Source organism: Xyrauchen texanus, chromosome 30, assembly GCF_025860055.1.
Source record: "Xyrauchen texanus isolate HMW12.3.18 chromosome 30, RBS_HiC_50CHRs, whole genome shotgun sequence".
Lineage (NCBI taxonomy): Eukaryota > Metazoa > Chordata > Actinopteri > Cypriniformes > Catostomidae > Xyrauchen > Xyrauchen texanus.
Window position 1 is genome coordinate 8,453,305 of NC_068305.1, and position 23,527 is coordinate 8,476,831.

At 44.5% G+C, this 23,527-nt stretch overlaps 1 protein-coding gene across 1 annotated transcript in view; it reads left to right on the top strand.

The window, feature by feature from the left end:
* Nucleotides 1-1,336: 1,336 nt before the first annotated feature.
* LOC127623643 (thyrotropin receptor-like) overlaps nt 1,337-23,527 on the top strand; it is a 74,292-nt gene continuing 52,101 nt past the window's right edge. The window contains 1 exon segment of the mRNA XM_052098060.1: nt 1,337-1,500. Coding sequence (XP_051954020.1) covers nt 1,337-1,500 — 164 coding nt within the window.

Below are 23,527 nucleotides of genomic sequence, written 5' to 3' on the forward strand. Positions count from 1 at the left end.
CGCCTAACAGGAAGACAACAAACACAATGAATCATGGGAGATGTAGTTTTTGTTACATGTGCCGCACCCGTCACACTTTTCTATATTCTATTCTATTACATTACGGAAACTCCAGACCCAGTCTGAGATAATTAAAACTACTTCAGCTGAGACTCGACTTAGACTGGAGACTTGATTAGGACTCTAAATTCACAGAACGATCCAAAAACACTTTAAACTGCAGTACAGCACATTGAAAAGGCTGTAATTCTATCGCTTACAGCCTCATTTTCATTCCCAAAGATGGCGCTGCAAGATGCAAAAACATCTCCTACTCCCTTAAAGATGTTAATGAAATAAATGTCCTGAGAAACCTCACTGGTCTCTGTGACAGCTGTAGACTTTGTAAACAGCCTACAAAAATGTGTCAATGCGGACATTGACGCTTTTCACTCTCAATCATTTTGCATCATTCTCATAGTGTTGTATTTGAAGCGGATCGTTGAGGATATGTATGATTCATAATGTTTGTCAGTTGAGGGCACTATTGTGCCACTGTTGAATTTGACAGCCACAGGAACAAACAATGCTGCTCTTTTGCTTGGTTTTGGTCTCAAAATTATCTTTGGAGGGCGGAGTTTTGCAATGAGGGGGCATGTCTAATTCAACAGCTCAGACCCATGAAAGCGATTTTAGCGTTCTGAAGCTTTCACGGGGCTGAGCCGTTGAATTAGCCCCGCCCCCTCATTCCAAAACCCAGCTCTCCAAAGATAAATTTGAGACCAAAATGGAGCAAAAGAGCAGCTCCTTTAAACATTATCCCAAAACAGGTGGTCAGCTGTTTCTTCATAGTGATGGCAAAAGGAACAATTGGCTGAAATACTAATTTACTCTGTAACAATTATGAACAATCGTTACAATTTGAATTCTTTGAAATGTTGAGTATGATGTCATCGCAGTGCAGGAAATGCTAATTGGGTGTATCACCCAGATTATTATTTATTTATTTATTTTTAATATATTATAAATTACATTGGCTTATCTGATACTTTAATACTTCCTGATACTTTGATTCTTAAATACGGTGCTCACTGTTCTTTATGTAAAATGCAAATAAAAGGACGTATCTTCAGTTATTAAGATTGCAATTTGACTAATCAGTTTAATGTCTTGTGGAACTACAGTTCCCATAGCAACCGCAAGAGCGCCTCAGCCTCCCGCCTCACTTGAGCAAGTTTGAACTTTTAGAGTCCTCGTCAATGTTTGTGTCACTATTTGAGGGTCCAGAACCAGCAGGGAGCCAAGACTCTGGTCCAGTTTCAGTACGGTGGATGAAGAGAGATTTATTGTTTAAATAATGGTGACACGTGTGCTGTTAGTGCTGATGCTATCAACTGTGTGTGTGGTCGGACAATTTAATTCATGCCCTCATGGCTGTGAGTGTTCCCAATGGAAAGCCTTCTCTGTCTCATGCATGGACATAGACGTTATTCCCATATTTCCCGCAATGACTGAAGTATTGTGAGTATTCTTCTTTTATTGACAGCTTTAATATACGATATTAAATCATGTGTGTGTGTGTGTGTGTAATCTCGACAGTTAGGAAGATTAAATTCAAATTAATAGGTAAATCTTACATAATATTAATGTAATAGTGTGTAGTCCCTTTCATTTACCTTCATGCTGGCTTCATATTTTATTTTATTTTAAATAAAATAAAAACATTATTTTATTTGATTTTATTAGCCATTTTATTAGCTTGAAAATAGGCTAACACTAAAGAATCAGGTTAATTACTCAATCATGTTTTCCTAATCGTTTCCTATACAAAATTTCAAAGGAAATGTTACATTACTTTTGTCATTTGGTGGGGCTAAAATTACTCAAACTATAGCAACTTATTTAGAAAATGTCACATTTCTGGGGGCAAAAGTGCCTACTTTGTGAAACAACGTAAGTTAAAGCTTCAATAATACCTTCCTACATGGATTTGATTTGGTCAGAAGAACATATTACAAATAATTATTTAAAAATAAAATGTAGAAATGTATATTATTATTTCTACACATACATAAAACACTAAATCAATTTCAACAACATGAGGGTTAACAATATTAATAAACATTATAGTATTATGGTTTACAGATTAAAATGGAAATATCACATATATATTCACATAGGCCTAATAATTCTCTTATGGGCTATTTGAATGTACAAGAACTACTGATCTGTTAAAGATTAGGCTATGGTAACAATTTACATTTTGGTAAAACATTAATGCAAGAGTTAACATAAACCAACGTTTTCAATTAGCCTATAATCTAAAATAAAACATTAGTAACTGTAATGCATTATAAACTAACACGAATTAACAATGAACAATAGTACATTTATAAATGAACATTAATCAAGATTAATAAATGCTGTAAAAATAATGTTCATTGTTAGTTTATAATACCTAATGCATTAAGTAATGTTAAATGTGTAAAACCTTATTGTAAAGTGTTACAAGCTGAAAAAAATACATACACTACCGGTCAAAAGGTTGGGGTCACTTGACTGAAATGTTTCTCATGATCTTAAAAATCTTTTGATCTGAAGGCGTATGTTTAAATGTTTGAAATTAGTTTTGTAGACCAAAATATAATTGTGCCACCATATTAATTTTATTTCATTACAAAACTAAAAATTAATTAAAAAACAAAAAGTTTTTGAAATTGATGACTTGTACCAAAGAATAAAGAAAAGCAGCCAATAAGTGCACAACATAGATGGGAACTTCTTCAATACTGTTTAAAAAGCATCCCAGGGTGATACCTCAAGAAATTGGTTGAGAAAATGGCAAGAGTACATGTCTGCAAATTCTAGGCAATGGGTGACTACTTTGAAGATGCTAAAATATAACACAGTTTAGATTTATATTGGATAGTTCCATTTATGTTATTCCATAGTTTACTATTATTCTGTAATGTGAAAAAAATAATCGTAATATGTTATCAGAGTTTTTGGAAACATACTAAGTTAAAATACTGGCTTCTCCGGAAACAATGCTACAGCCGGCATATTCTACTTTTAAATGTCCGTTCCGGGATGGAATTTCTGTTTGTGTTTTGTGATCCCCCCCCACTTCCCATTTCCCAATAGTATTTCGACAACCCGGGTTGCCAGATTTGAATAAAGTTAGCGGGCAAACACAGCTGGCTGTAGCCATGGAAGCCAGCAATACATCTAGCTAACATTGACAGAGTTATAAAAAAATACACATGGGCTTGTTTATAATTTGAAATCAATAAAACATTGCAAACGTATAAATTAACTGATCAACTTACAGTTTAAGGCGCGTCACTTGCCATTGTCAGTTTGCACGTTCCTGTTGCGTGTCCTCAACCTGCAACCCGCTTGAGCTTGGAGTCTGGGGACAATTCTCTCCAATATTTTGAATTTGGCCTGCAGTACCCATTTTAAACACTTGATGTCAATGTTACATATTGCTCCTTTAAATTCTCTTGAAATGTCATTCTAAAATATGTTTATACTAAACAAATCTGACAATATACATATCTGATTTTAAAAGACTGCATTATTTGTTTGATACAAAAACAGGAGAGGTGTGTGATATCAGTTTATTCTTTGGATAGGAGAAACACAAGATAAGATCTTGATCACATCCACACGGTCTCAAGACACACAGGATATACCTAAAATAAAACACACTCACAGCCAACAGTGTAAATGTAGGTGGGTCTTTTTCCAACTTTAACCATCTGATGCATGAATTACTAAAACACAAAGGAATATCATCTTTAGCTAGACTATAACCATTCCCAATTATTTTTGAATTTGAGATAATATACAGTATATATATGTGTGTAAAATGATGACCTCTCCCTGAGTAGAATTTTTATAAATTATTGTTTTTATAAATGATTGTAGATTGTATCAGCATCTGAACCCAGGATCTCCTTTAATCAAATATATAAAATAGCTATTAGTGCTAAAAATTTATATATTATAAAATAAAAATTTATTAAAATGAAATAATTTATTTTCAGCATATATTAGCACTGTTCCCATTTTACAATCAGATTAAACTCTCAAGTTCTGGTCTTTTGGACGTTTTGGGATGTTGAGTTCAGAGGACAATCCGGACCACTCATCCTCAGCTGAGTCAGCTTTATTCAGTAAATAAGCAGCACTTACATAAGTATGCCAGATCTTCACTGCCATCCTGCCCAAGTGGACACATGCTCACCTTTTATGAGGTTTGTTCATTACAACCAGGGACTAAAAACGGTTCAAGGAACAAAAACGAAAAACAAAAACAAATGACATTTTTTGTAGAACATATTCGAAAATCAGAACAAATTGATTTTCAAATGTTCCTGAGTGAAAAGGTTCTTTTTAAATGCTGATAACTGGTTATAACTGGTTAATTTCATTCCAATCATTTTTTTCATGAAACCAAAGGCCAAAGGGTTTATTCACAGCATCTTTTTGGAAATACACCACTTCATGTTGCCCAAAAAAAATGAAACATGTGCTTTGGTCATGTAGGAAACTGCTGCATCACACATTTGTTTGCCTAATTTCCCATTGTGGATTTTGCATTCTGTGAATGAAGACCTTTTTAACAACTGTTTAGAATTTCTACATATACTGTACATGCACGGTTCATCCAGATATAAAGAAAACATTATTAGAGGTTAAAAGTACATTTCTCGGTTGTTTCCAAGTCTTCACTGAATTATGGTTAGATGATGCAATAATACAGATTTGATGCTGTCGGGTTTCAACTGAGAAGCAGATCTGTATTTCAAATTATACTTAACTGATAATTAACTGTATGCTTGTGATTTCACAATTGCTTATTTTCACTTATTTTGGTGAGGCAAGTGGCTTATTTTGAGCTTGTTTTTCCAGACCAGGTTGCTTGTTTCTTTTGCGAGATCTGGAAACACTGCGATTGGTATTTCACCCAACCCTTAGCGCAGAGTACTGTCATTTTAAAAAGAACATTATTAACCGTTAATTTGTTTTGTTCTAACCGGTAACAATTTCAATGGAAAAGAGGCTGCAGAACCGTAATGAAAAATTACAGTTTTTGCAATACAGATAGTGTCCTTGATGCCTCTCACTTTTAAATAGATTAGTTGGTAAATGAAAATCATGCCTTCATATACTCAACCTCATGTCTTTCCAAACATGTGTAACTTTTATTATTGTTCTGCAAAACACAAAAAGAAATATTTTAAATAATGCTGCGATGAGTGCGATTGCTGATTTCAATTCAATAGCAGTTGAAAGTGGCTCACATTAAAGGAATGTTTGGGGCTCATTAAAAGTTAAACTCAATCGACAGCATTTGTGGCATAATATTGATTACCACAAAAATAATTTTGAATTAATTTCTTTTAAAAAAGCAAAAATGGAGGTTACAGTGAGGCACTTACAATGGAAGTGAATGTGGCCAATTTTTGGAGGGTTTAAAGGCAGAAATGTGAAACTTATAGTTTTATAAAAGCACTTACATTAATTCTTCTGTTAAAACGTATGTATTATTTGAGCTGTAACTTTGTTTAAATTGTCATTTTTTCATTATAAGGTTTTAAGGTTTGTTGACATTACATCATGAAAAGGTTAGTAAGTGATTTTAATCAGACTAAAATCAGGTTAAAATGCATATTGTTTATGTCTTGTGACAAAACTTTTGAAAAATAAAACAGGTATTTTAACGTTCAAACATTGGCCCCCATTCTCTTCCTGTTACGCTGATGGGAATGAAGAGACGAGAGAGTGTGGATCCAAATGCAGAATTGTATATTTATGCTACTCAGAAGATGAAGAAATAAAGATGAAAATAAAACACTGGAAATAAACGGAAAATCAAAAGTAACAGCAGTTCCCTATCGAGAGGTCTCTCCTATTGCGTAAGTAGCTTACGCTATGGGAAAACTCCGTTTCTCGAGAAATATTGAAGTCTTTATGTAAAACGCATTGCAGCTGCACAGCAGACAGTAATGAGCGAGGCAGCTCGGTCATTGGCTGTGCTGCGGCAACTGCTCGAACCAATGAGGGGCGACTCTGAATCGCGCGACCAATGGGCGCCTACGCGTTCAGCGCTCGAGAGCCCGCCGAAATTAGCATAGCCAGGCTATATAATGGGCACCCGTCATACGAGTTCCTTTAGATTTAATCTCCTTCAGCGAAGACCTCCTCTTCGCTGGATCCTCCGGATTGTTGGAGTCTTTCAGCCTGCCGTTGACAAGCCTACAGCAGGACTGCTAAGAGGACGCCGGCGCCTTCAGCCGCCTTCGAAGCCTTCTGCTACGCCATCCGGCGCGCATCACTATATCCTTTTTACTAAGCTACTTTGCAAGTGTTCGCCTATGCGACACTTTTTGTATTTAGTAAAAGAGCAAATTCGAGCGTTGTTCCAAATGCCTTCGACCTGCGCCTCGTGCAGAGGCCTTCTTCCTGACAGGGACCATCACATTATCTGCACTCGCTGCCTGGGACTTGACCACGCAGAAGCTGCTTTCACTCGAGGCGGATGCCCCGAATGTGACTCCCTGGGCCTCAACGAGCAGCCGCTCGCCGCCGCCGCCGCGAACGAGCCTGCTACCACCGTGCTGCCGTCCCTCTGTTCGAGCAGCGCAAGAAAAAGCGCCGCTCACGGAGGCCGCCAGAACACGCGGACTTCAGTGACGTCACGCCGGGCCAGTCCCCGCGTGCTTCACCACCACCCGAGAACTCCCGCCGCCAGTCCAATTCACGCAGACGGACCAGCACCCCTCCAACAGAGCGGTGGGTCTCATCTCGTTCGCGCGCCAGGGGACGACGGTGAAAAGGATGACAGCCTTTCCAGTTGGCGCTGCATCCGACGACTGGCCGGGCTCGGCCTTCGACCCCGCGCCGTCGACATTAGCGGACACGAGCACGGGCACCAGCGCGTAAGAGAGTTCAGCTAAGCGCTTCACTGCAGCGAGCAAAGCGTGTAAAACATTACCCAGTCCCCTTACAGGTGGCTGGAAATGTCTGTACAGCAGTCAATGGGCCAGTCACAGAACTCGCTCACCTGCAATCAAATGCCGTTTTAACGGCAACACACAGAAATCACAAGAGTCATTTTCTGCCTGTGTCACTAAGGGTCACGTGTCCACACTAAAGTGCGCACTCCCACATATCAATACTGTCCAAACAGTGCCGAATACTTTCCCAGCTCGAGCTGGACGCCCCATAAATGTAGACCGTGTGCCTATTGTCATGTATGCACCACTACACACAAGCACTGTTCCCACAGTTATAAACACTTCCCCAGTAAAAGCGGGAAATACTATAAATGTAGCGTGCGTGCCTGCTGTCTTGCACGCACCCCTACACACAAACACTGTATGCATGGCCAAAAACCCGCCGCTAGCGGGAGGCTTTATGAAAGTGGCGGCGTGCCTATTACAATGTATGCACCCCCACCCGTAGCGCTGCCCATACAGTTCCAAGCAGATCTCTGGCTCACGCCGCGAGCATCACAGATGCAACGCTGAGCCAAGAAACTCCCGCTAAGAGCGGGAAGCTTTATGGAAGTGGCGGCGTGCCTATTACAATGTATGCACCCCACCCGTAAACACTGTCATTTCAAACATTTCTCCGGCTCTTGCTGCGAGCATTACGGAGATAGCGCGCGTGCCTGTAATCTCACACGCACCCCTGCACTCAACAAAGCTGCTCAGCACGCGCCCGCGCCTCTGAGAGCAGTAAGCTCAGTGTTAGCACATTTTCTGCCTGTGTCACTAAGGGGTCACGTGTCCACACTAAAGTGCGCACTCTCACAGTTACAAACACTGTATGCATGACCAAAAACACCCGCCCGTGGCGGAGGCTTTATGTAAGTGGCGGCGTGCCTACTACAGTATATGCACCCCCACCCATAAGCGCTGCCCATACAGTTTCAAACAATTCTCTGGCTCATGTCGTGAGCATCACAGATGTGACGCGCGAGCCAAGAAACTCCCCGCTAAGAGCGGGAAGCTTTATGAAAGTGGCGCGCGTGCCTATTACAATGTATGCACCCCCACCTGTAAACACTGTCTATACAGTTTCAAACATTTCTCCAGCTCACGATGCGAGCATTACGGAGATAGCGTGCATGCCTGTAAGCTCGCACGCACCCCTGCACTCGGCACTCAACACGGCTGCTCAGCAGGCACCTGCGCCTCTGGGAGCCGTAAACTCAGTATTAGCACAAGGCAATTTGCCGGTTGGGCCCATACGTCACTGCGACACGCCCCCAGCCAACATTCAGCCCATATCTGTGCAAGCAAAAGCCTGGGAAAAAATCCCCGACATGCCAAAATGGGTTTTGAACATAATAAAACACGGTTACTCACTTCAATTCGCTCGCAGACCACCCCACTTTTCAGCGGTGGTCGAGACGAAAGTGAGGAAAGATGTGTCACATGTTCTACGCACCGAGGTGCTCGAACTGATAGAAGTGCTATAGAAACTGTTCCTCCCTCTATGAGCTAGGCGGGTTTTTACAGCCGCTATTTTCTCGTCCCGGAAAAGGACGGTGGCCTCCGCCCCATCCTAGATCTCAGACATCTGAACAAAGCTTTTATGATTCGCTCGTTCAGAATGTTAACAACCAAACATATCCTCGCGCAAGTTCACCCCGGGGGTTGGTTTCTATCAGTGGATTTGAAAGACGCTTACTTTCACATTCGATAGCGCCTCATCACAGGCCTTTTCTGAGATTCGCTTCGAGGGAGAGTCATACCAGTACACAGTACTACCATTCGGCCTATCATTGGCCCCCGTACATTCACGAAATGTATGGACGCGGCACTTTCCCCTGAGACAGCGGGAGTGCGAATACTGAATTACCTTGACGATTGGCTAATCATAGCACAATCAGAGGGTCAGTTAACGACGCACAGATCTTGGATTATCAGCCATCTAGAATGCCTGGGTCTGAGAATCAATTTTGCAAAGAGCGTGCTATCCCCAGCCAGAATATCTCTTCTGGGAATAGTGCTAGACTCAGTGCAGATGACAGCGCCTCTCATCAGAGTCGCGCTCTCTATTCGACACCTTGCAACATCATTCAGAAAGGGCGCGCGCGCCCCCGTCAAACGATTTCAAAGAATGCTCGGTCTCATGGCCTCGGCATCAGCTGTACTCCAGCTAGGATTGTTGCACATGCGTCCTCTCCAGCACTGGCTCAAGAGCCGTGTCCCCACTCACGCGTGGCGCTCGGGCCACTTTTTGATCAGAGCGAATCACGGCTGTATAAAAGCCCTGATGCCCTGGAAAGCCATCAACTGGTATCAAACCGGTGTGAGTCTGGGCGTGAACACGTGGAGAAAAATGATCACGACAGATGCCTCCAAAATAGGATGGGGGGCCCTTTACGAGGGCAGGCCTGTCTCCGGCTTTTGGTCAAACCCGGAAAAGCGCCTACATATCAACTGTCTGGAAATGAAGGCGGTCGCCTTGGCTCTCAGAGCCCTGCTTCCGTACCTGAAAAACGAAAACGTCCTGGTCCGAACGGACAACATGACGGTAGTTTCATATATAAATCGCCAGGGTGGACTTAGGTTGAGCTCCCTGCACTCTATGGAGGGCCCTCCATGCATGGCCCCTCAACGGGTTCCCGAGAACCTCCCCAGTGGAGTTTTGAGAACCATCACTGAGGACCGAGCACCCTCTACGAGGCTTATATGCCCAAAAGTGGAAAGTGTTCAGTGACTGGTGTGATACCAAGAGCTTGAACCCCAAATCGTGTGAGATACCAAGTGTACTCGCCTTTTTGCAAGAGCTGCTGGAGGCGGGTCGCACACCCTCCACGCTCAAAGTCTATGTGGCTGCACAATCCTGATAAAGGACATTCATTAGGGAAAAACGATCTAATCATTCGTTTCCTAAGAGGCGTTAGGAGGATCAACCCTCCTCGCCCCCCCTCGGTGCCGATCTGGGACCTGGCCACGGTCCTTGACGCACTCAAGAGTGACCCGTTAGAACCTCTCCGAACCGTGCACCTTAAACAGCAAAACTGCGCTCTTGCTGGCGCTCGCTTCAGTCAAGAGAGTGGGCGACCTGCACGCGCTGTCATCAAGCACTGCTTGCCTGGAATTTGGACCTAACGACTGCAGAGTTGTCCTTAGGCCAAAGCACGGGTATATTCCTAAAGTGCTCTCCACACCCTTCAGAGCACAGGTGATATCTCTGGCAGCACTATCGTCCCCAGCAGACGAAAGCGACGCTAATTTACTCTGCCCGTCAGGCGCTCAGAGTATATTTGGAACGTTCTGCCCTGTTCAGACAGACGGAACAATTATTCAGTATGCTTTGGCGGCCGCACTAAAGGTCTCGCAGTCTCAAAGCAAAGAATATCGCGCTGGATAGTGGATGCTATAAGCTAGCTTATGAAGCCAAGGGCCTTCAATGCCCCTTAGGAGTCAGAGCTCACTCTACGAGGAGCATGGCCTCCTCGTGGGCTTGGTCGAGTGGGATACCCATTTAAGATATTTGTGCGTGGCGGGCTGGGCCTCGCTTCGACATTTATCAGGTTTTATAACCTACAGGTCCCCTCATTGCATTCCAACATTCTATCAGCCTGACTGTAGAATGGACTGGAGTATGTATATGCTGAGCATTATCTCCTACCTTATAAGGTCCGTCCCTGACCGACTTAGAGGATTTTTATGCATATCAGTACATTGAAAAATGCATTCCAACATTCTATCAGCCTGACTGTAGAATGGACTGGAGTATGTATATGCTGAGCATTATCTCCTCCCTTATAAGGTCCGTCTCTGACCGACTTAGAGGATTTTTATGCATATCAGTACATTGAAAAATGCATTCCAACATTCTATCAGCCTGACTGTAGAATGGACTGGAGTATGTATATGCTGAGCATTATCTCCTCCCTTATAAGGTCCGTCTCTGACCGACTCAGAGGATTTTTTATGCATGCCAGTACATAGAAAAATGCATTCCAACATTCTATCAGCCTGACTGTAGAATGGACTGGAGTATGTATATGCTGAGCATTATCTCCTCCCTTATAAGGTCCGTCTCTGACCGACTCAGAGGATTTTTTATGCATGCCAGTACATAGAAAAATGCATTCCAACATTCTATCAGCCTGACTGTAGAATGGACTGGAGTATGTATATGCTGAGCATTATCTCCTCCCTTACAAGGTCCGTCTCTGACTGACTTAAAGGATTTTTATGCATATCAGCGCATATAAAACTCAGTACATAAGATATGTGCTTGTGTTTGTACTATGAGCCCCACCATGGACCACCTTGGAAGGGCTCTATAATATCCCATTATGTAGCTCGCCATTGGCCGGCTCGTGGAATAATCACTTTGCTTTAAGGCTCAGGCATCTGCCTCTGGCTTTATAGAGCGAAGTCAGCACGCATGGCGTTTTACATGGTGTTCCCATAGCGTAAGCTACTTACGCAATAGGAGAGACCTCTCGATAGGGAACGACTCGGTTACTGACGTAACCTCGGTTCCCTGAGAGGAGGGAACGAGTATTGCGTAAGCTGCCGTGCTTGTGCTTGGTCAGTTCGCTTCAGTCGATTGAACCTAAAGGAACTCGTATGACGGGGTGCCCATTATATAGCCTAGCTATGCTAATTTCAGCGGGCTCTGAGCCGTGAACGCGAGGCGCCCATTGGTCGCGCGTTCAGAGTCGCCCCGTCATTGGTTCGAGCAGTTGCCGCAGCACAGCCAATGACCGAGCTGCTTCGCTCATTACTGTCTGCTGTGAAGCTGCAATGCGTTTTACATAAAGACTTCAATATTTCTCGAGAAACGGAGTTTTCCCATAGCGTAAGCTACTTACGCAATACTCGTTCCCTCCTCTCAGGGAACCGAGGTTACGTTAGTAACCGAGTCGTTTTGTTTTCTCCCCAATTTGGAATCCCCAATACCCAGTCCTCGAGGTGGCGTAGTGACTCTCCTCAATCCGGGTGATGGAGGATGAATCTCAGTTGCCTCCACATCTGAGACTGTCAATCCACACATCTTATCACGTGGCTTGTTAAGCGCATTGAGATATAGCGCGTGTATTCTCCACGGCATCCACGCACAACACACCACGCGCCCCACCAAGAGTGAGAACCACATTATAGCGACCATGAGAAGGTTACCCCATGTGACTCTACCCTCCCTAGCAACCGTGGTTGCTTAGGAGGCCTGGCTGGAGTCACTCAGCACACCCTGGATTTTAACTTGTGACTCCAGGGATGGTAATCAGTGTCTTTACTCGCTGAGCTACTCAGGCCCACGTAACAGCAGTTTGCTGGTTAAATATTTATGTAACATTAAAATTAACATGCTAACAAACAAACAGACAAACTAACAAGAACCGATGATGGGGTAAGGAAACCAGAGGGGATGAATTCACAGAAGGACAATGCTGGAACAGGGAACAGCTGTAGAAGATGGAGGGCAGATGAAGGTAATCAACAAAGGTCCATGAATTAGGGCAAAACAAAGTGCCCCCTAAAGGAGTGACTCATGGCGCCCAAAGATGGAAGGGAAGGCAGGCAGGGACAAGCGGACGAGTAAGGATCCGGAGGATGATTAAGAGGCCAAGGAGGAGTTGGCAGATGATCAGGAGGCCAGGGAGGTGACCACAGGGTGGGGACTGGGTCAGAAGGCCTGAGAGGCCACCACAGGGTCAGGACAGGGTCAGGAAGCCTGGGAGGTGGCCACAAGGTAGGGACAGGTTCAGGGGACAGAGCCACAGTTGGTATGGGCAGTGCCACAGGAGGAGCAAGGAATTTAATTCCAGGAGTAGTATCTGGAGATGGAGTGGGAGGAGAAGGACAAGGCTTCAAGAACTAGCTTGTTGGCCGTGGCAGGCATGGACATTGCCTCATTGGCCATGGCAGGCCTGGAGGATGTGGGCTTGGAAGGCCTGGAGGGCGAGGCTGTGGAAGGACAGGAGGAAGGAGCCGTGGAAGGCTTGGAGGAAGGAGCTGTGGAAGGCTTAGAGTAATGAGCCTTGGAAGGCTTGTAGGACGTAGCCGTGGAAGCCAATGCAAGAGGGTTGGCCACTGGAGTAGAATGCAGCCACTTTGATGTTACCCATGAATTCACCAAGAACTGACGATGAGGGAAGGAAATCAGAGGGTCACAGTCCAAATGGACCATCTCCCTCACCGGTTCATTCAATCCTAACCAGAACATGGTTCAGAGGATTCTCTCTACCCAGCCCACTTGAAATGCCAAGCTCCAGAACCTCACACAGTAGTCCTCCACTGAAGAAGACCCTTGGGTGAGTTGCTCCAGTTGTACTGCTGGATCCATCTTTTGGTGGTCGGTTAGTCTGTTATGCTGATGGGAAGGACGAGACGAGAGAGTTTGGATCCAAATGCAGAATTATTTATTTATGCTACTCAGAAGATGAAGAAGAAATAAAGATGAAAATAAAACACTTGAGGGAAATAAAGGGAAAATCTAGATAAGTATGAATATAAGATTCAAATTAACATGCTAACAGACAAATTAACAAGAACTGACAATGAGGGAAGGAAATCAGAGGGTATAAATACACAGAAGAATTATGCTGGAACAGGTAACATCTATGGAAGATTGAGGGCAGGTGAGGGTAATCAACAAAGGTGCATCTTGGGAAGTCCATGAATAAGGGGGAAACAAAGGCAGTTTATGACACTTCCATTGTAAGTGTCACGTTCCTGTGTTGTCTGCCCCGTGTTTTCTGTTTCACATGCCACTTTTCACGTTCCATGTCACGTTTTCCTTGTTGTCCGCCCCGTGTTTCACTGTCTGTGTAATAAAACTACATTTCCCATGGTTCCCGGCCCTCATCACCACTGCCACAGCGTTATTGTCTGCACCTGAATATCGTTTGTTATCTTCCTGTGTCGCTGTATTTAACCCCGTTTGTTTCTCCATTCCCCTGTCGGTCTTTAATGTTTGTGGATGCTTGTTTCCGTGCTCTCCGTCATTATTTCTCCTACCCGTTAAACCCATTTAATGTCTTTCGTGTTGCTTTTGTTGTTTTGCTTTATTTTTCCCCATCGCGGGTATTTCCTTTGTTCCTGTAGTGTCTGTTACCATTTGTTTTGTTTCAATAAAAACCGCTGCATCTAGATCCCCGCTCCTCGTCTGCCTTCACCTACATTCGTGACAGAAAGACCGACCCTCTAATGGATCTAGCAGCGGTTTTCACCGAACTGGCCCGGGCAAATTTTCCCATCCGCGAGTACTCACGACTCTTCTCCACTGTCGCCATCCACACCGGGTTCGATGACGATGCTCTGAAGACCATCTACCGGGTCAGGTTACCATCATCCCGGTGGAGGGAGGCGCCGGAACCCGGAGAGCACACGTGGAGGGAGTACGTGAGTCTCGTTCTGAGGAAACTCGCGCCCGAGGAACCACCCCTCTTGATTCCGGCATTCGAGCCTGAGCTCAGGCCTACCCTGATCGATGAGCCAGTGCTGCCAACTTCGTTCACCCGGAGGAGGAGGAGAAGAAAAGCTTCCGCTCTCCAGCTCATGCCGGCCACGATCAGCGAGCCAGCACCCACGCCTGCCACGGTCAGCGAGCCAGCACCCACGCCTGCCACGGTCAGCGAGCCAGCGCCCACGCCTGCCACGGTCAGTGAGCCAGCGCCTGTAGCCTCGACCGTCCCTGAGCCAGCGCCCATAGCCTCGACCTTCCCTGAGCCAGCGCCCGTAGCCTCGACCGTCCCTTAGCCAGCGCCTGTAGCCTTGACCGTCCCTGAGCCAGCGCCTGTAGCCTCGACCGTCCCAGGGCAGCGCCTGTAGCCTCGACCATCCCTGAGCCAGCGCCAGTAGACATGACTGTCCAAGAGCCAGCGCCAGTAGCCATGACCATCCAAGAGCCAGCGCCAGTAGCCATGACCGACCCAGAGCCAGCGCCCCTCGAGCCTTCTAGGGCTCCACCTCCCGAGCCTCCCAGGTCTCCGCCTCTCAAGTCCCTCGAGTCTTCCAGGGCTCTGCCTCCCAGGGCTCTGCCTCTCAAGTCTCTCGAGCCTCCCAGGGCGCCGCCCATCATGTCTCTCGAGCCTCCCAGGGCTCCACCCCTCAAGTCTCTCGAGTCTTCCAGGGCTCCTCCTGCCGAGCCTCCCAGGGCTCCACCTCCCAAGTCTTTCTAGTCTTCCAGGGCTCCTCCTCCTGAGCCTCCTAGGGCTCCGCCTCTCAAGTCTCTCGAGTCTTCCTGGGCTCCTCCTCCCAAGCCTTCCAGGGCTCCGCCTCTCAAGTCTCTCAAGCCTCCCAGGGCTCCACCCCTCAAGCCTCTCGAGCCTTCCAGGGCTCCGCCTCTCAAGCATCTTGAGCCTCCCAGGGCTCCGCCCCTCAAGCCTCTCGAGCCTTCCAGGGCTCCGCCTCTCAAGCATCTCGAGCCTCCCAGGACTCTGCCTCTCAAGCACCTCAAGCCTCCCAGGGCTCCGCCCCTCAAGTCACTCGAGTCTTACAGGGCTCCGCCCCTCAAGTCACTCGATTCTTCCAGGGCTCCGCCTCTCAAGCCTCTCGAGCCTTCAGGGCTCCGCCTCTTGAGCCTTCCAGGGCTCCGCCTCTCCAGCCTTCCAGGGCTCCTCCTCTCCAGCCTCTCGAGCCTTCCAGGGCTCCGCCTCTCGAGCCTACCAGGGCTCCGCCTCTTAAGCCCCTCGAGCCTTCCAGGGCTCCGCCTCTCAAGCCCCTCGAGCCACCCAGGGCTCCGCCTCTCGAGCCTTCCAGGGCACCGCCCCCCGAGCCTTCTAGGGCTCCGCCTCCCAATCCTCCTTCGGCTCCGCCTCCTGAGCCTCCTACGGCTCCACCTCCTGAGCCTCCTACGGCTCCGCCTCCCGAGCCTCCTACGGCTCTGCTCCCAGAGACTCCAGAGCTTTCTAGGGCTCCGCCTCTCGAGCATCCTACGGCTCCGCCTCCCGAGCCTCCTACGGCTCTGCTCCCAGAGACTCCAGAGCTTTCTAGGGCTCCGCCTCTCAAGCATCCTACGGCTCCGCCTCCCGAGCCTCCTACGGCTCCACCTCCCGAGCCTCCTTCGGCTCCGCCTCCAGAGCATCCGACGGCTCCGCCTCCTGAGCCTCCTACAGCTCCGCCTCCCGAGCCTCTTTTGGCCCCGCCTCCCAAGCCTCCTACGGCTCTGCTCCCAGAGACTCCAGAGCCTTCTAGGGCTCCGCCTCTAGAACATCCTATGGCTCCGCCTCCCGAGCCTCCTACGGCTCTGGCCCCAGAGACTCCAGAGCTTACCCGGTCTTCACCTCGGAAACCTCCCATGGCGCCACCTCCCTCGGCTCTGCCTCCAGAGCCTTCCAGGTCTCTGCCCCTAAAGCCTCCTATGGCGCCGCCTTCCTCGGCCCGGCCTCCGGGGCCTCCCTCGGCTCCGTCTCCTGAGCCTCCCTCGGCTCCACCTCCAGAGCCTTCCAGGCCTCCGCCTCTAGAGCTGCCTACGGCGCCACCGCCCTCGGCTCCCCCTCCTGAGCCTCCCTCGGCTCCCTCTCCTGAGCCTCCCTCGACTCCGCCTCCTGAGCCCCCAGAGCTTTCCATGGTTCCGCCTCCCTTGGCTCCGCCTCCTGGGTCTCTCTCGGCTCCGCCTCCTGGGCCTCCCGAGCCATCCTCGGCTCGCGCCTTCCTCAGCTCCGCTTCCTGAGCCTCCAGAGCCTCCCTCAGCTCCGCCTCCTGAGCCTCCAGAGCCACCTTCAGCTTCGTCTCCAGATCCTCCTTCAGCTTCGTCTCCAGAGCCCCTCTCAGCTCCGCCTCCGCCTCTGTGCCCCCCGGACTTCCTGTCTGCCTTGTGTGGTCCCCTTGGACTGCCTCCTTGCCCTTGTGCCTCCTTGGTTTGTCTCTGTGTCTCTTGTGCCTCCTTAGTCTGTCTTTGTGTCCCTTGTGCCCCCTTTGGTCTGTCTGTTCTCCCCCGCGTCTAGCCCCCCTCTCCTGGAACTTTTGTTTGTTTTTTCTATTTTTTTGTTGTTGTATAGGACCGTCTGGAATCCGGTCCTTTTGAGGGGGGATTATGTCACGTTCCTGTTTTGTCTGCCCCGTGTTTTCTGTTTCACATGCCACTTTTCACGTTCCATGTCACGTTTTCCTTGTTGTCCGCCCCGTGTTTCACTGTCTGTGTAATAAAACTACATTTCCCATGGTTCCCGGCCCTCATCACCACTGCCACAGCGTTATTTTCTGCACCTGAATATCGTTTGTTATCTTCCTGTGCCGCTGTATTTAACCCCGTTTGTTTCTCCATTCCCCTGTCGGTCTTTACTGTTTGTGGATGCTTGTTTCCGTGCTCTCCGTCATTGTTTCTCCTACCCGTTAAACCCATTTAATGTCTTTCGTGTTGCTTTAGTTGTTTTGCTTTATTTTTCCCCATCGCGGGTATTTCCTTTGTTCCTGTAGTGTCTGTTACCATTTGTTTTGTTTCATTAAAACCGCTGCATCTAGATCCCCGCTCCTCGTCTGCCTTCACCTACATTCGTGACAGTAAGTGCCTCACTGTGACCTCTATTGTTGCTTTTTTTAAAGAAAAGGAGGGACATGTCTAAATACATTTTTGTGGTAATCAACTTTATGCCCCAAATGTTGTAGTTTGAGCTTAACTTGTATTGTACCTGGAATATTCCTTTAAAGCTTAAAAAGGCTCTTAAAAGTGTCATAAAAGTTGTCGGACTGGCCATAGGGAGAACCAGAACTTTTCCTGAGACAACCCCCTCCTCCTCAACCACTTTTGAGCCAGTTTCTATTTCAAATACAGGGCTGATTTCTCTTCCCAGTCCACCCCTTGTCCATGCAACTCATGTGTTGTATTCCAAATCTTCTGAAGGCATACTATCATTTTGACGATGAACAGACCGAAACCCCTTTCAGCATATCGCGGTACCGTATCACGGCGCCCTTCAGCCTATCGCTGCCCCCTTCATCATATCGTGGTCCACTTTGGCATTTCGCAGCTGGCCCAATGGGAAAACTCACAGTTCAAGTTGTTGAGCGGTGGTTGTGGTGGGGATGTGGCTGTTTGGACGTTCTGGAAAAGTTCTGGTTCTCCCTATGGCCAGTCCAACTACATTTATGAAAATTTTTAGAGCCTAAAAATTGTCTTTCGGCTTTAAAGGAATATTCCAGATACAATACAAGTTAAGCTCAATCTACAACATTTGTGGAATAATGTTGATTACTACAAAAATTTATTTAGACATGTCCTTCCTTTTCTTTAAAAAAAAGCAAACATAGACCGTGGCAAAAATTTTGACAAAGGAAATTGCATGCTTCATTTCATTACAAGTTTCCCTGTGAAATGTCCATTTCACTGGGAATCTTGTAATGAAATCGTACCAAAAGCGAGTGATTTGATGTCATGATCTTACACGAGGCTTTAATAAGTTTAACGTACCAAACTAACCTAAAACTTTAACCTAAACCTAACCAATAGGGTCCATTTGGAATAAAGGAAATGAGAGGTACTCAAAATAGACATCCTTAACCAACACCAAAACCTAACCGATAGTGTGGAAAAAGCAGATGTGACATGAATAGTACATTTTCTGAAGCAACCATATTATTTTGCATCTGTTATATCACTTTAGTCTCACGTGTCAGTTAGCCTGGTCGGCTGGGCTCAAGCCTCAGTCTTCTGAGTCCAAAGTCCAACACTCGACGAGGCAAGCTACCGCAGAAGCTAATCACATTGGAATAAGTGTAGGTGGGTCTGTTATACAAGCCTTAAAAATGTTTGTTTTTCAAATTATGTGTTGATGTAAAAGTGTTATTATATTATAATATATCATGGTGTGAGAAATAGAGTAAAAAATACATTTGTAATGACATGAGTGTGATTGAATATTGATGATAATTACATTTTTGGGAGAATTTCTCTTTAAATGTGAAAGCTGTTTCTAAAAAAATATAAAAAAAAAAAAGAATAAAGTCATCAATCATATCTGTATAGAGGATATTGCTGCCCTCTCCTCTGCTCTGTTGTCTAGTCCCTCATGTCATGATCTAATCCACACTCTCTGTGGGTTTGTTTAGCCATCAAGAAACAATCCTCCATGGCTTGTCTGTTCAGTCTCGATTATATCCTTTCCCCTTACATCTCGCCTCATCTGGCACATCAAATGAAATTACCCCAAATCAGTGAACCAATTCAGGCTACCGCCCGACACTGGCACCCCACTGCAAAGCACCACATTTCTTCCTCCTCAGAGTGTTTGCTTGACAGGAAAATTAAATATTCAGTCACTCACCCTCATGCCATCCCAGATGTGTATGACTTTTTTATTTCTGCAGAACTCAAAAGAACATTTTAAGAAGAATTTCTCAGCTCTGTAGGTCCATACAATGCAAGTGAATGGTGACCAAAAATGTTAAGGGGGGGGTCCTGGGTAGATCAGTGGTAAAGACGCTGGCTACCACCCCTGGAGTTCACGAGTTCAAATCCCAGGGTAACTGTAATCGAGCATGAAATCATGACTGCCAAGGAGATATCAAGATTTATAGTATATGGGATCATGTTTTGATCTGTTTCATATTTTGAAACCGATTGGATCGCTTCAGTTGTGTTGGTTATTTTATGCTGCCTTCATGTGCTTTTTGGAGCTTAAATTTTGGTCACCATTCACTAGTATTGTATGTACCTACAGAGCTGAGATATTCTTCTAAAAATATGTGTTTGTTCTCTGCAGAAGAAAGGCAAAAGTCAAACACATCTGGGATGGCATAAGGGTGAGTAAATGATGAGCGAATTTTCATTTTTGGGTGATATATTCCTATATGATATAGATATATGATATATGTTTGGGAAAGCATCTATTGAAAGAGCAACGCTGTGTTGATAAATCTGTGTATTTTTACACACAGAGGCATTTCCATCTGGGGCGTTATCCCGTTTAATGAAAATTCTGTCACTCTTGACATTACAATGCATATGACTTTCTCAAAAAAAAAAAAAAAATTATAAAAAAGAAGAAATTTCAAATGATGTTCATTGATTTCAGTACAGTAGCAGTTGATAATGCTTTCACTTTAAAGCTTAAAACAGCACCCAAAATTGTCAAAAGTAGTCCATGTGACTCATCCGTAATATTCCAAGTTTTCTGAAGGCTTATACTTACTGTGTAAGATGAACAGACTGAAATTTAAGTAATTATTCATCAACTCATGTATAATAGCCTCAATCAAAACATTCTCACCTCATTCCAGAAGATTGTCTTTGGATAATATCATGCTTGAGCCAAAACACAGAAGTGACTTCAACCACATTGTGTTTTTCTATTTATATTATTTTTAATATACTACTATTATAATTAGAATTATATTTAAAAGTTTTCTCCTTTTTTAAGCATACAGTATGTGCTGATATCCCATGAAGACCAGATTTGTGCAGTCTTTTTCACCTTCATACTAGCAAAAGCTTGATGTTATCGTCATTTCATTTCAGTGCTTTTTTACTAATGATTTGAACAGTGACTTAAAGGAAAAGTTCGCCCAACAATTATAATTGTCTCATCATTTATTCACCTTCATGCCGTCTCAAACTTGTATGACTTTCTTTCTTCTGCGGAACACAACTGAAGATATTTTGATGGCGATATGACTTGAATATATCCATACAATTTAATTTAATGGGGTCCAAAATTTCCAAGCTACAAAAAGGACATAAAGGCAGCATTAAGGTAATTAATACAACACCACACTCATAGAAAGAAAGGTTCTTTATCAGCATGCATGGTTCCATTAGGAACCTTTAACATCCATGGAATTTTGCCATTGCACCAAGTTATCTTTGTAGTGGAAAAATGTTCTTTAGACTAGAAAAAGGTTATTCAAAATGGCTCTTTTAAGAACCTATAGGGCCTTTCCTACTGGCAGTACTAAAGTCTGTTTTAGGTACCTTTCCTCAGGTGTAGTGCTTTTCGTTGCTTTCACACCTAAGGAACTATAGTTTTAGCCGTTTTAGTTTTTAGCTCCTACTCCGGGGTAGATACGTTTGGGGCGGATAGGAACTGTAGGACTGTGGGAGGTGCTGCAGCCTGTGATTGGTCAAAAACCTGCAATGAGAAAGCAGAGGAACTCCACAGCCACCGTTAGTAAACAAACTAGCAGCTAGTCTGCTACTCAGAGGATTGCGCTAATTTTACAATTAACAGAACTTAACATAACAAAGTATCCAAATAGAATCACCCATTTCATGTGTGTGTGTGTTTGTGACTTCATCGGGAGACACTATTTGAGTTTTCATCACATCTGTACTGTGTGACTATGCAGAAAATTAAGTGAATTCTGGATTACTACATCAACTTTTTCCTGAGTTGACGGATATATATAATCAGATGTTTATTGACAGTATGTTATTTAACTTTATTATACACTAAACCATCATTAAATCTAGTTTACATGAGGGTTGTATTGTGTGCCTGTTAATGCACGATTAACTTGCATCAAGACGTCTTTTTTAAGTCAATGAGTGAGTACTTCAGTACAGTCATTTATGCTGAGTCATAAAAGCCTTTATTGTAAAAGATTCAGAGGCTGTATAAGGATGGATGAAGGTAGGATGAAATAAGGTGCTTTTTAAACTTTTCAGATAGTTCCATCCATCCAAAAACACTTGTTTAAATCATTAACTGATTAGGCAGCAGCCTACATTTTACGATGCAGCCAATGTTCATAACAGCTCTAAACAAACAAAAGTGTAGCTCCGATCCCATCGTCCTCCATCAGTGTTGTTGATTTTGTTGTTGTTGCTATTGAAACGCATGCAAATAACGTCAGAAAAACATGGTCGATACTAAATGATGTCACTAGGGTGGTTCCTTTTGTGAATGCGAATGCAACAGGGGAAAAGTCTCCTCGGGTGTTCTGTTCTGTCTTAAGTAGACAAGGAATGCAGATGTAAAGTAATTTTAAGAATTTTAATGAGTGTTCAGAACTAGCATTGCAACATGCACATGCTTAGCATCACTTCTACTCTTCTCTTTTCACATGCTTAACTACAATCAGAAAAGCTTGAGTGCCATCTATTGGTGAAAAAATTTAAGGACACCACATATTCCACTCTCACTTAAATTAATTCTTCCTGTAGTCACATAACAATGCATGAAATAGAAATAAAGAACATTATATTTGTTAAAGAATACACTAACAGTGCATTAAATTAATGCGACAAAACACTTAATGATAATAATCAATATGAACATTATGACAGTACTTGAATGTTTGTATGTGTGCTGTAAAAGTCCCTGTTAATTTCTGTAACTAGAGTACATAGACCTTTAGCCAACCAGGCTCACGTCTTTGATGTTTCTCATGCATACAAGCATCAGAAGACACTGAATTTCCAGATAATGGAACGAGAGATTTCCAGCTGTGGTGATCAGTCCATTATCCAGAACAATAGTTGGTTCTAGAGCAAGATCATGTTACACATGCCATTTCTTTCCATTATCCAAGAGGTAAGTGTAAGGGACAACTTTTTTTCTAACCTCAACTGGAGGAGTGAATTTGGGATGAACATTTTTGAACATGTAGCCTAATGTTTTCTTTATGTACACTTTATCCAATTTTTTGAAAGAAGAATGACGTACTTGATGTTGGCGATCAAAGCAAGCTTTCATTTCATCTTGTGGTGCTGAAACATGCTTATGCATCTGTATAGGCTCATGGCAAGAAGGTGGGGGTGAATGAACATTGAGGCATTGATTGCACTTTTGCATCCATTCCTTTTTCTTTTTTTAACCCAAAAATGAAAAACGAGTTTCTTCTTTATGGGTTTTAACACTGATAAATAGAATCTGTTGACCATTTCATTTTCTATTTAAAAAGGAATAAAGAGAAAGGTGGAAACGGCTTGATTTTTCCATTTTGATCATTGTTTAAAAAACATTTTTTCAGCTTGAATATTCAATATGCACATGTGGAACGCTAGAACACTGAAACAGCCCTTTCATCTGATTGGTCAACCCACACCGTCTTCTGTACTGCCTTAATCTTACCAGCCAGAATTGGAGTTGGGATCGCTTTGCATTTGTCAAAATTTTCATAAAAAATTGTCCCTAACCACCTCTCGCTGTAAAATATTAATAATACATTTACTAATTGTTCATCCAGGCTGAAGTGACTGTGTCGGCAGCACAATTCATCAGCAATTACGGCTTGCAGAAATTAACGTTGCACTTATGGAGATAGGGTGACCAGATGTCCCAATAACAGGGGCAGTTCTGATTTTACATGCTGACTTACAGTCCTCGTCTTGTGTCCGAAAAGCCTTAGATATTAGAAACATTAATTTAGTATGCTTTTATCCAAAGGGACGGATCTCTTTTTTTTTTAATGACATTTATCAATGGGACACAAATACACAGGTACTACAAAATCATAAAATGTAATTAAATATCATAATAGACCAAATGTGGCTTGCGATCTCTCACGCATCGTCCATTAGAGGCACCTCGCAACAACACCAATTCCAGATTGTTAGCAACATTCGGAAGTCCTTTTAAAATGACAGACATCATCTTCTTGAAGGCGGATAGGGTGGAAGC